Here is an 18,363-nt window from a genome sequence, read left to right as displayed (position 1 = left end):
ATCAAAGATCCAAACAAACACTCAAAACAAGAGAAACAAAAGTGACACAAAAACTTGTACAAATCCCATCCTGATTTTCCAGTTATAAACACAACCCCCCCACCTGCACCCCTCACGAAAAAAAAGGGAAAAAATATAAAAATCGATAAGATATGTCAAAATGAAATATTCTTTCCTCTGAGTTTTCATGTTATTTCTTACAAGAGTGAAAAAATTAAACAACATTTTTTTGCATTTTAATTCAAAAGTCAACATTTATGATATTCCCCTTTCTAAAGCAATCCAGTCTCCAAAGAATGACACATGATTAAAAAGCTTTTTCTAAAAAAGAAAAAAAATAAACACCATAGATTTTGCATTTTAATAAAAAAAACCCTCAACATTGATATTCCACTGTCAAAAGCAAATCCAGTTTCCAAATGATTTTCCTCCTTGGGAGGAAAATCAATTTTTTTTTGACAAAATGTATGTATTAAAACCAATATCAGAATAATAATCTACGGTTGACAGAAATTTTCAGAAAAAGGCACAATATTATTGTAACCAACAATTACAGATCCAGTTCAATCCAGCATGAGCGACTCGCTATTTATTTATTTCATTTCTAGGCGAGAAAACTTACATTACAAAAGAAATGTAATCAATGCCTGGGAGCACCTAAAAGAATTGAAAATTCTGACCGATTCTTCACATTGGCTGGTGCCTACATGGAATAATAGCAATAAATTTAAACATGTAATTACAGCACTTCTATACAGTGCGTATCAAAAAAAAGTTTACACTTTGAAAAAGCCCTGGGAATTAAAAAATATACAACATGTGGGTAATTTTTTCACATATAATTATGGGTTTGGGTCTCATCTATCCAATGAAAGTAAAAGTTTTGACAGAATGTTACACTTGAGTGAGCACTGTCCATTTTTGTAAAGCTCGCAGAAATCTGTTTGCGCAGAAATGCTTGTTTTCATGCTGTATCAAGTGGAAAGGGCGAAATCAAACTAACCCTGCGAATCATTTCTCATAAATTTCCTTAGCACTTTTAGCCAATTGAAATAAAATGGATACATTCAAGCATTTTGTAACAATTTTGCCGCCCAAATTTGAAATTTCAACACCTAGTAAGCACAACCTTTACCCCTTTTTTGCCAGCTAGATCTGAGGACATAACTGAATCTGAACAAATTTTATATCAGACATCTCCAGCATTTTTTACTAAGTTTTTATCATTTAAAGTTGGTTTACATTTCATTTTTCATTTAATACTTGTTTCTCCACACTTTTCCAAAGCTTGGCAATGATTAAAAAAATGAAAATCAAGCCTAAGCCATTTCATGTAAATCACAGCTCAGTGTAAAGCAAATATCGTCACGATGGATTCGGTGTGTGGGGGAGTGGGGTGGGGCGCAATGCACTCTTCGAACTGTTTTGGGCAAGGAAACAAGTTTAAAAAGGTAAAAGATATCCTCAAATCAATTTTACTAGCTAATTTCCACGTGTTCTTCATGATTAAGGTCTACTTTTATTCGCATAACTATTTCAAAGTTCTGCGCAAATCATTTTTCACCAACTTTTCAAAAGTAATTGGTGCTCACTCAAGCGGAAATATTTTTCGACAGTTTTATCATCACTTGCTTAAATGGATCTGTACCAATGCTAAAATGTGGAGAAATCGTCAGGATATTACAAATATATAATTTTACAGGATTTTTTCTAAGTGTAAACTTTTTTTTGATACGCACTGTATAAATCAACCTTCATCGTAATATGAAGAGAGAAACAAAAACAAGGTTATTGAATTAATACCTTAAGAAAGAATGCAGATTGACCGCTCCAATCACCCAGCCCACCGAACTGGACAGCTCGACGGGCGGTAACAATGGTAGTTTGTGACTCTTATATCTGGCCTGCGTGTTGATAGAATCGGTTCATTTAAAAAAATATTTTGTAGATAAATATACACAACAAAAAAAGTAAGTCCCCCCTAAATCAAATTGATGTAACTTTTGAACCAAATTATTTTGAGATATGATATTTCACAGGTGGTTTTCTACACATTACGCAACTCCTGGGGAAAAATGAGATCGATCGGTTGAGTCATGCATGAGTAATTAAAGATTGAATTAAAAATGACCATTTTTAAAAGTCACAAGAGTCGTTTTTCAGTTTGTTCAAATACAAAGTTGGGCAAAAGTTGTTTTTAGGTGACTTTTATGGTGTTATGCTGTTTTACTATCCACCATTCAACCACTTCAGACCAGATTTTGATATCGTATGTTCATGGTTGAGTGAGCACAATGTATTGCAGGGGCTGTGGAAGCGGGGGGGGGGGGGCTTCAGCCTCCAACTTTTTTCCAAAAGCATGCACAAAAATGTAAAAATGACCATACAATTGTGATTTTTTGCATAGTCAGCCCCCTCCTCACTTTTGGCTCAGTCCTCCCCCCACTTTGAAAACTGTTCTGCGGCCCCTGTATTGTGACGTATCATCATAGGGGTTTGTGGTAGTATCCTCTACAACTTGTTAGATCATGTTAAAATTGGAAAATGTTGGTGGCTCCCCCGATTGTATTCTTTTCCTAACAATTTCTCAGGATCAGTTGAATGTATGGACAATCGGTGGTGGTTCCAGAATTTTTAAATGGGGGAGGGCCTATAATCGGGGGATGTATTCTTTTCCTAACAATTTCTCAGGATCAGTTGAATGTATGGACAATCGGTGGTGGTTCCAGAATTTTTAAATGGAGGAAAAGAATACATTTATGCAGTATAAAAAAGTATTCATTCCTACATGTAAGTTTTTGAATGTGCTCGCTCAACCATGAAAATGTTTTAAGCTCGGAAAGGGTGTGGTGATAGAAATGATGGATGATAAAAACAACAGCAATTAAAGTCACATTTCAAACCGCATTTACCCCCAATATTCACTTTATTACCCTTTAAGATGAGTCTGTGACATTGAAAATACCATTTTTCCCACTTTGATGCGTGCTCACTCATCCATAAATAAACAAATCGAATTCATTTTTGCACAGGATTTTGCCCATAGGTTGATAAACATTACTGCCAAACGACATTGCTAAAGACAGCCTTAAAAAAAAGTTCCACCATATCGAATAAGGGGTTACTTATTCTTAAACATGTGCACCCATAATGTACAAAAGTGTTTGAGAGAGGAAGTCAAAATTTTAACAAATATGAAATGAGAGTTTGTTTCATGGACGTTTTTTGTTACTTCTGCCAACAGTTATTTCATGAAACTCCGCACATGGCTTCAGAGTAACACTATCCAAAAGGCGCCCACACCGTAATAACCATTCGATACGACACAGTGTGGGGCCAAGGCCTTGAACTTTCTTCTCATTTGCATAATTTTTTAGTATTGTGTGCTCACTGATGCATTAAACATCAGGATTTTCATAAAAATCAAATCAAATGAACTATGCAAGGAGGTTTGTGACAGATATCCATAGTTACAAATAATGTTGTAAGTTAGAGCCATTACGGGATCGGAGTTCGGTTCGGAAGTTTGGCTCCTAAAATCGGAATCGGTTCGGATATCGGATCGGAAGATATTCAAAAACAAAAAAATACATTAAAATTTGTATGTGGCCGGCGCGTGGACAAATGCGGCACGCTACACTGATGGCAGTATTTGTTTTGATCTCCGACAAAAGCGGAGGAAGAAGATGATGAGTTGTTTTGATCTCCGACATAATCGGAGGAAGGAAAATAAGATAATGACGTTCCAGCGCGCGACACTACCGCCGATCAACGATAGGCCTCTTCTCTACAACATCGTGGTGATGGCGGAGTCCGTCGTGAACTTTTAGAGGCCGCATTACTTACCGAAAAAGACGCATTATTATTAAGAGTTGTTTACCGTGATATTCACCTTCTCTACAACATCGTAGTGATGGCGGAGGTAATCGTAAACTCTTAAAGGTCGCATGACCTCCCGAAAAGGACGCATTATTATCCAGAGTTGTTTACCGTGATATTCACCTTCTCTACAACATCGTAGTGATGGCGGAGGTAATCGTAAACTCTTAGAGGACGTATAGTCAGATAGTCGTAAATATTACCGCGCATGTCAGCGTGTTCAACTAAATCTTATTTGCCTCCGCTTAAGATCAAAACATATCGTCTTTTCGTTGTTTTTCTTCCTCCATTTTTGTCGGAGATCAAAACAAATTATCATCATCATCATCGTTTTGTTCTTCCCCGATTATGTCGGAGATCAAAACAAATCATAATCTTCTTCTCCACCTGCCTTTCCGCTAATATCGGAGATAAAAACAAATCATAATTTTCTTCCCCTTTATCTTCTTTTCCTTCCACCGCTTTTGTCTGAGATCAAAACAAATCACCAGCGCATTTCGACGGCAAACATGTCGCCACGTGTTTTTTTGTTGTTGTCTTATGTTTTGGTTTTTCCTATCCGATTTTTTCCCCACTGGTCAAAAATCGGAGTTCGGAAAAAAGGGGGAAATCGGATCGGATCGGCAATTGGAATAAAAATCGGTTACAGCATTAGTTACAAATTGCATATTTTCCAATAACGTAAAAAGAGCCAATCACATTCCACATGTTCATTCAAGCGTGAATGTTTAATTAAACGCCTTTGAATTAATGTTGTAAGTTAGAGCAATTACGGGATCGGAGTTCGGTTCGGAAGTTTTGCTCCTAAAATCGGAATCGGTTCGGATATCGGATCGGAAGATATTCAAAAACAAAAAAATACATTAAAATTTGTATGTGGCCGGCGCGTGGACAAATGCGGCACGCTACACTGATGGCAGAATTTGTTTTGATCTCCGACAAAAGCGGAGGAAGAAGATGATGAGTTGTTTTGATCTCCGACATAATCGGAGGAAGGAAAATAAGATAATGACGTTCCAGCGCGCGACACTACCGCCGATCAACGATTGGCCTCTTCTCTACAACATCGTGGTGATGGCGGCGTCCGTCGTGAACTTTTAGAGGTCGCATTACTTACCGAAAAGGACGCACTACTATCCAAAGTTGTTTACCATGATATTCACCTTCTCTACAACATCGTAGTGATGGCGGAGGTAATCGTAGACTCTTAAAGGTCGCATGACCTCCCGAAAAAGACGCATTATTATCCAGAGTTGTTTACCATGATATTCACCTTCTCTACAACATCGTAGTGATGGCGGAGGTAATCGTAAACTCATAAAGGTCGCATGACCTCCCGAAAAAGACGCACTATTATCCAAAGTTGTTAAAGATGATATTCACCTTCTCTACAACATCGTAGTGATGGCGGAGGTAATCGTAAACTCTTAGAGGACGTATAGTCAGATAGTCGTAAATATTACCGCGCATGTCAGCGTGTTCAACTAAATCTTATTTGCCTCCGCTTAAGATCAAAACATATCGTCTTTTCGTTGTTTTTCTTCCTCCATTTTTGTCGGAGATCAAAACAAATTATCACCAATTATCATCATCATCGTTTTGTTCTTCCCCGATTATGTCGGAGATCAAAACAAATCATAATCTTCTTCTCCACCTGCCTTTCCGTTAATATCGGAGATAAAAACAAATCATAATTTTCTTCCCCTTTATCTTCTTTTCCTTCCACCGCTTTTGTCTGAGATCAAAACAAATCACCAGCGCATTTTGACGGCAAACATGTCGCCACATGTTTTTTTTTTGTCTTGTTACGTTTTGGTTTTTCCGATCCGATTTTTTCCCCACTGGTCAAAAATCAGAGTTCGGAAAAATGTAGAAAAAAGGGGAAAATCAGATCGGATCGGGAATTGGAATAAAAATCGGTTACAGCATTACTTTGAATCATTGAAGCATGTATATTGGTCATGAACACAACAAAAAAGTTGAGAAAAGATCATTTTTAGTTACCAAAATGAAACAATACTTGCCTATGATATTTGAAAATCATATTTTTTGTTTTCAATAAATGTTCATTGAACCGTGAAACGATGAATACTGTTGAAGAAACACTTCCCCAAAATATCTGTAATCATATTCTATCATTTTTGTCTCATCTGCGAAGCAAAGTGAGACTATAGGCGCCGCTTTTCCGACGGCGGCAGCGTCAACATCAAATCTTAACCTGAGATTAAGTTTTTGAAATGACGTCATAACTTAGAAAGTATATAGACCTAGTTAATAAAACTTGGCCATAAGGTTAATCAAGTATTACTGAACATCCTATTAGAGTTTCATGTCACATGACCAAGGTCAAAGGTCATTTAGGGTCATTGAACTTAGACCATGTTGGAGGATTCAACATCGAAATCTTAACCTGAGGTTAAGTTTTTGAAATGTCATCATAACTTAGAAAATATATGGACCTAGTTCATGAAACTTGGACATAAGGTTAATCAAGTATCACTGAACATCCTGCATGAGTTTCACATCACATGACCAAGGTCAAAGGTCATTTAGGGTCAATGAAAGTTTATTGGTCTAGTTAATTAAACTTGGACATTAGAGTAATCAAGTATCACTGAACATCCTGTGCGCGTTTCAAGTCACATGACCAAGGTCAAAGGTCAATGAACTTTGGCCGAATTGGGTGTATCTGTTGAATTACCATCATAACTTTGAAAGTTTATGGATCTGATTCATGAAACTTGTACATGTACATAAGAGTAATCAAGTATCACTGAACATCCTGTTCAAGTTTCAGGTCACATGATTAAGGTCAAAGGTCATGTAAGGTCAATGAACTTTGGCCATGTTGGGTTTTTTTGTTGAATAACCATCATATCTCTGTAAGTTTATTGGTCTAGTTCATAAAAAGTGGACATAAGAGTAACCATGTATCACTGAACATCTTGTGCGAGTTAGAGTAGTATTCAAAGTCAGCACTGCTGCTATATTGAACCGCGTGATGCAGGTGAGACGGCCAGAGGCATTCCACTTGTTATTGATAGAAATGTGTAAAAAATCCAATCATAGCAAATTTGGACTTGTGTTTATTCAACCGTGAAATTTAGCTAAAAAGTTGCATCATCTTGTAGAAAGTACATTTTACAAGCCTTCTGACTATTTTTCATGATGAGAATGTGGAATTAGTTCCAATAAAATGGAATCAAAGTCACGATATTTGGCTTGTGACTTTTGCAAAGTGACATTTTTGCCTTCTGATGGTGCTCACTGAAGCATGACGTAAAATATGTCCATAACATTTACTCAGGGGGTAGCTTATAAAATTACCTACACGCTCATGTAAAAATATATTAAAAACTCGCATTGGTTCGGAAATTATTGATGTTTGTTTAAGGGGGGGGGACTTACCTTTTTTATTGTGTATAGTAACAGAAAGACTAGGTATCCTTGTTTGGAAACATTTTCCACTTACCATCACAAAATTTTGATCATTTATGCATCCAAATATTTGATGAACTTTTAAGCGGCGATATACGTTTTTGATAGGCGAGTATCCATATTGAAACATTAAATGTACAGAAAGTGCACATCGTGCACTGTGTGAAAAAGGCATAAGATATCATTGTTTATATTTCAGTGTTTCGCTTGTTTTTAATGTCATTTTTTAGTTCCAAAGAAATATGCTTTTGACTCAACAAGAGGGGCCTCTGCTTCAGATGATGTAAATGGCAGATCGGTAAAAAAGGTAAATTTTTTCTCCCTATCATTATAGCATATCATATTCCAATAGGTTGTTGCAGTAGTCATTTGTTTGTGGGTTATCTGCCTTCCATTTTAGATTTCATTCCTTTAATGAATAAAAACTGTGTGGTGGATATATCTCAAACTTGATCTAAGTATTCATTTATTTTGTAGGAGTAATGATAATCTGAATATTTTGGGGGTATCGAGGTCAGTGATCAAATAGGGTGTATACATCCATATACACGTACACGTATCGTGTTCTTACAATAATCCACAAAATGATTGAGGGGCTAGAAATGCCATAGTTTATTTCAAAAATCTGTTGTACAATGATAATATAGCAGAGGTAGAAATTCCATCTGCGCTCATTTGAAAATCCATTGTTCTTTTTAAATTATTGTTGTGATTTAGTGGGTAGTTCACTTCACTCTTGATCTAATAAGGGTTAGTGGTTGGAAACCAAGGCAAGGCACTGATCTATATTTGGCACTACGGTACCTTGTTAGATGCAATTGTCACATGGAAGGAATGCTCCATTTGCAGTGGAGATGGTGCATTTCATCTGTGCAATGGCGATTGAATGCAATGACATGTTAAATGTTATATCGGTACAGGATGTATTAGGCTCAAATCAAAATATATGATTTTTGTCACACTTATTCAATTGTGTGCATGTAGCCTAAGTTATGATTTATGTAACTTTATTGATTCTCCAGACTTACACTTGCTTTGTTGCTTTCAATGCACCACGATAAAAGTCATATTCATTGTTCAAGGTCAAGTCCACCTCAGAAAAATGTTGAGTTGAATCAATATAGAAAAATCAGACAAGCACAATGCTGAAAATTTCATCAAAATCGGATGTAAAATAAGAAAGTTTTGACATTTCAAACTTTTGCCTATTTTCAACAAAATAGTTATATGAACGAGCCAGTTACATCCAAATGAGAGAGTCGATGATGTCACTCACTCACTATTTCTTTTGTTTTTTATTGTTTGAATTATACAATATTTCAATTTTTACGAATTTGACGATTAGGACCTCCTTGCCTGAAGCACAAAATGTTAAAATAATGGAATTCCATGTGTTCAGGGAGGAATGAAACTTCATTTCACATGACAATGACGAGAAAATAAAAGTATTTCATATTTCATATAATAAAATACAAAAGAAATAGTGAGTGAGTGATGTCATCAACTCTCTCATTTGGATGTAACTGGCTCGTTCATATAACTATTTTGTTGAAAATAAGCGAAACTTTAAAATGCCATAACTTTCTTATTTTACATCCGATTTTGATGAAATTTTCAGTGTTATGCTTGTTGAATTTTTCTCTTTTTATTCAAATCAAGTTTTTGTTGGGGTGGACTTGTCCTTTAATTATTGCTTTTGTTTAAAACCATTAATGTGACGGGTTATAAAAGAAGTCCATTTAGTTTTCTCCATTCTGAAAAAAATAAATGAAAGAAGTTGTAGTGGTAGCATTAGTGGTAGTGGTGTTGGTGGTTTTATTTCAAATAGAAATTGTACGCTACTCAAGAGCTGAATATACATGTTTACAGAAATTACAATGTGGCAGTGAATAAATCGAACTTCATAACTCAATTAAATATCAGACAACAAAGTTAATTGAAGTAGGTTTGCAAGTTTTGCTTACATTTAGCAATTATTATGCATAGATCTGTCATTATTTACTTGTAGGTTATTCTTCCAGCAGATGAGGAGAGTGTTATTATAAGTGAGATCTTGAAGTACAAAGAAGCCAATGACAGTGGTAGCTCTGTGTCTGGCAGACTCACCAACAAGAAACTCACGGTAAGATACATGTATTGAGGCATCTATTATACAACTCCCATGAATTTTCTGTAATCTGATTGGTCCAAATCGGATCACATGATATTCAGGGAATCGCACTATTGCATCCAAAATACACTATCCTGCACTCTGACGTCATATCAAAGGTACTATCCTGCAGTCTGACGTCAGAGTGCAGGATAGTACGAGGTCTGGAATTATCTAGAATTTAGATCAAATATAGCATTCGGGGCAACTCGGTAACATGGGGGAGGAGAGGGGTTGTATAAAACAAACAATGCACACATTCTTGTGCATGGAGGACCTAAATAATGAACTCTGTGCTCAATCTGCCAAATGGATATACGGCACTCGGTCCTGCGGACCTCAGTGTGGTTTATCCATTGGCTCTTCTAGCACATCGTTCATTGTTCGGCCCTGCATGCATGCACTTATATGCATTATTTGTATACTCTGATATTTCACTGTCCAGGGCTTTTTTGGATCAATCAATTTTGCAGTACGCTTGCCAATAATTGGATCTGCGTTTTATTTAGATTAGTAGTACTTGTAAGGCAGATCATAATTGCTTCTTGGACACAGTTACTGCTGATTTTTTTTAAAAGATACAAATTTAAGGTCTTGGTCATGAGATTTCATTGTGGAAAAAAAACCATGGTGAAAGTGATAGAGAACTGTTAATTACGATGATCTAAGGATTATGGAATCATCAAAGAGATCAGAAATTAATTACATTTCTCTAGTAAGTCTTCACACTGTGCATGGAAATATGTATGGACTGTCATTGTTAAAGCTGATATTTGTCACATTTTCATGTTACATGTCTGAAGAGGAATCCCTTAATTTGATGATGAGAAAGTTTGCTTTATTACCATACATTCTACTATTCTAGTGTATACTGGAATGTATTTTTTTTGGTTCCTGTGTGGTGTCCTCAAGTTGATCTGTGTATCTTTTTATGGAATCTCTTTAGGATTTATACAATGCCCTTGAAGATGTGGGTTTCAAGCACAATCAGATATGTGATTCCATGCGAAGTACAGTCAGCTATGGTGGTGATCTTCACTCTGCTTTGGATTGGCTTTGTCTTAATCTCACAGATGGTAAGATACTTTGAACGTTGAGAGTTCCAAGGTTTTGATATATTTCATATTAGACTAATGGCTTTTGGTACATAGCTAACCACCATTGAATTTTCATTCACATTGTAGTTACAAGTTATGAAGAAAACAGTCATATACAGCGTAATAAAACATGATCACTTCAACTCTGATGAAGAATATTGAACATTTATTGAGTTGAAAAGGGGAATGATTCGTAAATGATATGTTGCTATTACAGTATACCACATGAAATTTAGCCTTTCAAATATACTTTGTTTCTTGATGTGGGTGTATAATGTTCTAAACAGATATGTATTGAAATACATTTCGGCATTTGGGGTTTCTGTGACAATGATCTAATATGCATTTAGTGATCACTCTGCCAAAGTCAAAGGCTATTCAGGTAATTATGTCGCGTCGGTGCAGGAACGCATTTTCACTCATTACATGCATGCGGAAACGCCCTTAGGAGCACACATGAGGGCATTGCGTACAGGCATTTCGGCACGGGTGAGGTGTGCAGAATTGTGGTGCAATTTAATGTCTGAATATTAAGTGTTGTAGCATCAACTCTTCCATTCAACAAATCAACTTCAGACTTGGCTTGTGTATGCAGATGTGCTGGTCTGATCAGATTTTGATTGGAAGTGGTCAAATGTAAAGGATATCATGCATCTATAAACAGTGATTTCTCCTGCACAGACCAGAGAGTCTTCAGATTTATACTCAAGAATCATGCTATATTTTAAAATGTTTAAATTAGCAGTAACTACACTGCGTTAATAACAGTGATCAATATTCTCTATTGTCTTCTATATAGAGTGTTTCAGCGATGCATTAAAAATGGTTATTTTGGTCTGCATCTGTTGCATGTGCTGTACTGGTATCAGAGCATATCCCTAAAAAGGACTAAAATCCGACAAATATCCCATAGACTCCTGTACAAAATTTTTCATTGAATATGAGACCGTATTCAACAGTCTACTGCGCATCCGTTAATGCATGCAATATACAACGCGTACAACAATGAAAGTAATGCAATGCGCAGCACAGAGCACATTGACACTCATAACGTCATAATGAAATACTTGTAAATCGCATGTCAACAACAAAATTGACCCTAATGAAGTGATGATGCCATAATGTGATAAGTAATATGACTTGTTCAATTAAATTTCTCCCCCTTTTTTTTTTGGGGGGGGGGAGGGGTGGGATAATTGATAGCAATTACATTGCTTTATTTCATGGAATACCAGAAATAATCCACTCGTTAGGGCCAATATCCCACTCTTCTGCGATTCATGGAATATTTGCCCAAACTCTTAGAATTTTTCTGGTATTCCAGTCTGAGCCATCCAATATTGTTTTGAAATCAGATCAGCTACCAAGTGGATTCACAGAAAAATATGTCCAAGATGAAGCAAAGAAGAAGGACAGAGCTAAATTTATTCCAGAGGATGAAGGAAAGGAGAAGAAAGGGAGCAAAACATCTGGACATAAAAATAAAGAGAAAGTATGCAAACAGTATGTAAATATGTTGAAAGCTCTTTTGAAGCAGTTGGCAGACTGTTACTATTATTCCTAATAATAACATTAGCATTATTTCCTACTTTAATGAAACAGTGACTTTTTTGATCACACTGCAGTTACATCACATTGTCTTGAGACAATGTACTCATACTCTAGTCTCCATTTTCCCAGTGAGGATTCCAGTCTGTCTTTCATTCAGTATTTACATAAGGGATGTTGTAAATTGAATTTCATTGATCAACATATCTGACATAATTCCTAATATTTTTAAGATACCACAGTGAATTATCAGTTCCCCCAAAGAAAAGTATTACTGTGAGTATCATGCTTAACAAGAATTTGATATTCAAGACCCCATTATCATTAATTTCAGCTTTGTTTAACCTACCAGTTTCCAGTGTTGTATATTAATATATTTGGTTCTTAAAACATCCAATTGCTTACCTCAGAAAGTTGGTAACACCCAGCAGAGCACATCAAGTAAGGAATGGACTCTACAGCGATATGCAGAGATTAGCAGTGATGATGATAATGATGGTGGTCTAAAAAATGATGGACAGCCGGATTCCTGGAAAAGGGAGCCAGTACGTATTAGCTTTGTCTATTTACTATTACACTTCATTGTGTACATGATGGGATTAGAATTATCCATAGGCTCAGAATCAATAAGTGATCGGCCATCCCTCTATGTATTCCTACCAAATTAAGCACTATAATGTCTGTGTTTCATTTTAATATTGATTATTATTAACCATAGCAGAAAGAATACTCAGTTTTTTATTTAGATTAGTAAAAGCAAATGCATTAATCATTGAGAAGGATTTACTTAAAACTCAATATCTAATGAAATTCTAGTTGAAGTCGCTTTTGAAAGTATTATTGGTCGAACTTTTTTTTGTGAAATTATGTGTTAGTTCAGAACCACGTTTCAAGGAATGGCAAATTTAGATGTCTTGATATGACTTAATATCAGGGCTTTATATAGGTGTTAAGTAAACATCACAGTGGAAGTACATTGCAGACTTATCATATTCTTGAACTTCTTCGAGTCCCCTCCAGCTTTGTTTAGGTTAAAGTACTTTCAATCCAACCCCGCTACACCCAAAAGGCCCAGTTTTTTTCATCCAGCTATGGATCATTATATTAATACTGATTACATTGTTTGATTTTTTGAAATTACATGCATGCAATCATAACTAAATTTCACAGTGTTACATTATCTTGCACTGTTTTATTGTTAATCCAAGACAAATAATTGAGATAGATGAATCTTTTGTACTTTTGACAGAATGAGTACTACAAAGAACTCAAAGCTTTAGTATCTGAGACTCAAATGCGGGCTACTGAAGCCAAGATGAATGGTGATAAAAAGAAGAAGAAAGAAGCGAGTCAAATGATTCAAAACTTTTTGCAAAGTAAGTAAATAGTATGAATTATACACACACGTGGAATACCATGCAGTACAAATTACATTTCAGTATTTGGCTCTTTTATGTGAAGTCTTTTTCATTAATAATAATCTAGATTTTATTAAAGTTCAATGCTCAGATTTGATGGGTAGATCATCTTTAGTTCAATTATTGAATGAGATACATGTATGTTGGCCTATATGCCAGTTAATTTTGGTTGAAGTGTTTGGAAGTGAGTTCATTGATCATGTATAAAGACTGGCATTGGCTTTTATGATTTGACACCTCTTGGGTGTTAACCCATTAACAGGTGTTCTCCATTTACTTGTGGAGAATCAAGTTTTATAGCCGATATATGTTTTGTAATTCCTGCGTTTCATGATACATTACCAATGTTCATTATCATGAGAAGTTTGTGGGTCAACCACTTTTTCTCAAGACATATACAATTGCATTATCATCAGTAGAATTAAAAAAAATTAATGGAATGATGAATTCCAAGAGAAAGGAAGAATAATAATCATTACTTTGAAAGACAAACACTAATTTTAATTCATGGTTTAGAGTGCACTGTATTTGACCAATATCAGGATAAGAGTGACGTCTTAGTAAATGAAACCAGGTGTATTCTTCTGGCTTTGTATTGAAAAATCTTCATCTCTTTTCCTGGTCTTTCCCCAAATCAGGCAAGGAATGTATGTGATTCAGTTGTATCAAAATTCAAATTAGCTGAGCCCTAAAGATGTAACTATGTACAGAAATCTAATTTACCTTCCACTCATCGGGATGGCAAAGTGTCAAATTTCCTAATCTTTTTCTTCATTATCCTTAGTCATGGCAGAGGTCGAGCAACATCCGCTCTTTGACCCCAATGTCAAGGATCAAGAGAGGCAACTTCCTGAACCTGAACACCATCATAACGCCCAAGCTGCTTCTTGTAGTGGTGGAGATGATGATGATGATGCAGGAACCTTTGCTTTGTTTGATACTATGGAAGCTGAAGCAGAATCTGCACCTTTGCCTACCTCAGAATCCTCACCAGAAAAGAAAGGTATGAATGGCCATTCTTGCCCTGTTTCATATAATTTGCATTATTTTCAAAGATATGGAACTTTAGAACAAAATGTATGTAGGGTTATAATGACAATTAAACAAAATTCAATGAATTGTGACCATAGTTTTTTATTTGCCATTGATGATAAACGTATGGTGTCAGTTTCAAAATTTTCATGATTCTGTTAAGAGGCCTTTATACTGCCACTGATATGATCACTTAAGATTAACTCATTGACTCTTGGAACCATTTGAGGTATCAACTTAAAAATTGAAAGTTGTATGCTTACTAGAGCGACAGTGACCAGGTTTAGGCACCTCCACAATGAGGTTTATTTGATGGTTTTAATATAATCAGAATAAAGTATGCAATCTTGCAATGGCAGAGGCATAAAGTTTGGGTGTGTGTAGTCAAGAATCGATCTAGTTTCCTTTCTATTTTCATGTTAACCTTGGGTTGGGGCAAAGATGGGATTGTAGAATTAAGTTAAGGCTTGCAGTTAGAATTTTTCTGACCGTATTATTGACAATACCAATATGATGTGTTTTATAAGTATAAGTATAAAATTAATGAGACGTTGCCGTATATTTGCTCTACTTATTCAGCCGAAACAGCAGTGCAATTTGATGTGAGAGACTTCTCCTACACAAACAAGGTGTGGACTGGAAAGTCTCCCAAGCAATTCTTGATTGACTGGTGTAGAAAGCACTTCCCAAAGTCTAACCCTCCCAAGTATCAGAAGATAAAAGCACATGAAAACCTTTGGAGATGCAAGTTAGTCTTACTCCGATTTTTGAAAACATCTCTTTGATTGCATTCTAAAACTGTCCAGTGTGTATAGGCTGACCAGTATGGTTTTAATTTCATTTCCAGTGGATTCCTAGAGTTAAGGGACAAGTCCACCTCAACAAAAAGTATATATGAATAAAAAGAGAAAAATCTAACAAGAATATTACTGAAAATTTCATCAAAATCAGATGTAAAATAAGAAAGTAAGAAATTTTAATGTCTTGCTTAATTTCACAAAACAGTTCTGCACATTCTGGTCAGTAATATGCAAATGAGGAGACTGATGCGTCATCCACTCACTATTTCTGTTTATATTTAATTATGTGAAATATTCTCATTTTCTCCTTATTGTCAAGTGAAACGATTGATTCCTCCCAGAACATGAGGAATTAGCATTGCTCAATATTATATGGTGTTGTCAAATCTGTAAATAATGAAATATTGTATAATACAAACAAAAATAAAAATGAAGAAAAAGTGAGTCAGGGACATCGTCAAGTGTCTCATTTACGTGTCACCAAGTTGTGCATATCACTGTTTTGTGAAAAAGAAGTGAAAATTTAAATTTCATAACTTTCTTATTTTACATCCGATTTTGATGAAATTTTCAGCGTTATGCAAGTTTGATTTTTCTCTATTTATTAAAATCAAAATTTTTGTGGGGTGGACTTGACCTTTAAAGTAACATGAATGGAAAATAGATTATGAAAAATGGCTTATAAGTTTTCTATGATCCAACTGATTACCTTGAAATAACAAGAATTAATGGAATATGATTTGTCATGAGATGGATCAGTGAGATTATGAGAAGCAGGGTTTGAAATATGTGGAATATATGTTCAAATATGTGGAATAAAAAACACTTCTAGATTTTCAGATAAATGTGTATTTATTGCAATAGTAGGGCCCTGTTTCATAGAGTTAAGAGATTAATTGTGGAGTTGATTGTTATTAATGATCATACACAATGATAGAGTTGTAGAAATCATATCCCAACCATCTGTTGCTCAGCTTTATGTTACACCACAGGGCCTCAGATGTATTTTTCTGCCCCAAGATCAGAGTATCTAAATGTTTAGTAGCAATGGCATTGTCAATTTTACAGTGATATTATGTCCATTTAAGTAATTGATTATAGTTAGATAGATATAGTTAGATATAGTTCAGATATATCTTTATATATATTTTCAGTTACAAGGAGTACATACAATAGTTTTTAAAAAGTGCATGCATACTAATACCTTCATCTTCGTTCCTCAATTATTACGGAGCAGATTGACTGTAGATAGACCAAAGCAAGAACCTTTGGTGTTTAGGACAGAGATCTTGACAGAGAATGCAATGGAAGCACAACATTTAGCCAGTGTACATGCTTTCTGGTATCTTGCAAAAGGACAGGTGAGATCTCGTGACCCATTCTTGAAAGAATGTCTAGATTTTGTTGTTATTAAAAGCCCAGTAACTTTTAATGCAGAGACACCAGCATTATGAACCAACAAAATTTATGTATTGAGAGAATTTTTATATCACCAGTATTAGAGGTTTCATTCATATTTTTAGACGACCTAATAAATATGAATTGAATACATTTTAAAATCATTTTTTAAAATGCAAATTTCTATATTTTGTCCGTCTTAATATGCTTTGATTAATTCATATTCATTTCAGATACAGGGTTTTCACAGGACTAGTGCAAATATACATTAGAATAAGAATTCTGATGTTGCAAATTTGAGAAATATAAGCTGATAAAATTTTTAAGTCGTAAAATAATTCTCAATTAATGCTCTATAAGAGCTGCTTATTCAATAGGAATTTGTAATTTTCCCTCTGGTTGTGGAAGAGTTTCTGTATTAAACTTAATGCTATTAGCCTATCTTACCCACATAACAGCCACACAGCTTGATTTTGATTTTGAGTACATTTATATTATTCTGTATTGTTTGTTAATCTAATGGATTTGTTAGTGATTTGCTCTGCTGTTCATGCAATTATCTCTTTACAATGTGGTATGATATTTTTCATTAATTTTATTGTGATTATAAAGAACAAACAAGAGTAAAAGAAATGACAATTTGGTGTTTTTACACAGTCTATCCACCAGCTTCTCCCGCCACCTTACCGTGATGTATGGCTGGAATGGTTGGATGCTGAGGTAAAAGAAAAAGAAGAGACAACTGAAAGAAAGAATAAGGTGAGAAATGTTGAATAACAGTACTTTCAATTCCCTTCATTTCATTTCAACTTACTGCGTGTAAAATGCTCAGCCTGTGGTACAATCGACTCGTATTGTGATGTGCTACTTGTAGTTTTGCCGGTATTCCAATTTGTGCTTGGTGCACATTTTCAAAAATTAATGCACTGTAATATTTCATTGTAACAGTATGTAATTCATCCTATGTTTGATATCATTCGATCACAGTGCTTATGCATTTACATTGATGACAGCTTGCACATTTATTAAATTTTATTAATTACAAACCATAATGCAGTGGTGTAAATGTAGTCTTGGGTTCTGCACTCATCCAAATGTGTTTATCTACATGCTCGATGCGCCCGATCAGGGTAGCCGTGCTAAAGCCGGGGTAATAGTATGCAGCATTTAGAAATATTTGTATTAAGTGCTATTTTAATGTTGCATATTATTATTATTGTTGAGAAATGCCCTTCATTTTCCAAGAGAAAGCAATTATACCAGAGTGAGTGGTAGATAAAAGGACTTCTTAACACCTTTGACTTTTTTTTCATATATTTTCCACTCTAGCCTAGAGATCAATTTGTTGGGCAGTTGTTGAAACAGATCAAGTCATCCCAGTCAAGAAAGAACGATGTTGCTAAGTTACCAAACAAGAGAGAAGAACAAGGAGATGAAGATGAGGAAGAAGTAGAGAGCTGGGAAGATGCTTGGAATGATGATGAGGATGATGATGGAGGGAACGAGGTAAATAAGATGGGTCATTTCATTTAGAAATGAAATTTTTTGTAAAACTTTCCTGGTAAAAGAGTGAAAGATGTATATTGTGATGTTTTAAAAATTTT

General features: G+C 35.3%; 1 protein-coding gene across 1 annotated transcript in view; it reads left to right on the top strand.

The window, feature by feature from the left end:
- LOC121410837 (ATP-dependent RNA helicase dhx29-like) overlaps positions 1–18,363 on the top strand; it is a 47,433-nt gene that overhangs the window by 9,963 nt on the left and 19,107 nt on the right. The window contains exons 2-12 of the mRNA XM_041603156.1: positions 7,548–7,624; positions 9,326–9,439; positions 10,413–10,542; positions 11,919–12,055; positions 12,522–12,656; positions 13,361–13,487; positions 14,314–14,532; positions 15,141–15,309; positions 16,599–16,722; positions 17,417–17,518; positions 18,089–18,265. Coding sequence (XP_041459090.1) covers positions 7,548–7,624; positions 9,326–9,439; positions 10,413–10,542; positions 11,919–12,055; positions 12,522–12,656; positions 13,361–13,487; positions 14,314–14,532; positions 15,141–15,309; positions 16,599–16,722; positions 17,417–17,518; positions 18,089–18,265 — 1,511 coding nt within the window. The remainder of the gene's footprint in view (positions 1–7,547; positions 7,625–9,325; positions 9,440–10,412; positions 10,543–11,918; positions 12,056–12,521; positions 12,657–13,360; positions 13,488–14,313; positions 14,533–15,140; positions 15,310–16,598; positions 16,723–17,416; positions 17,519–18,088; positions 18,266–18,363) is intronic.

Source organism: Lytechinus variegatus, chromosome 3 (genome assembly GCF_018143015.1).
Source record: "Lytechinus variegatus isolate NC3 chromosome 3, Lvar_3.0, whole genome shotgun sequence".
Taxonomy (NCBI): Eukaryota; Metazoa; Echinodermata; class Echinoidea; order Temnopleuroida; family Toxopneustidae; genus Lytechinus; species Lytechinus variegatus.
The sequence above is the reverse complement of the archived record's forward strand: the minus strand, read 5'-3'. Positions and strand labels throughout refer to the sequence as shown.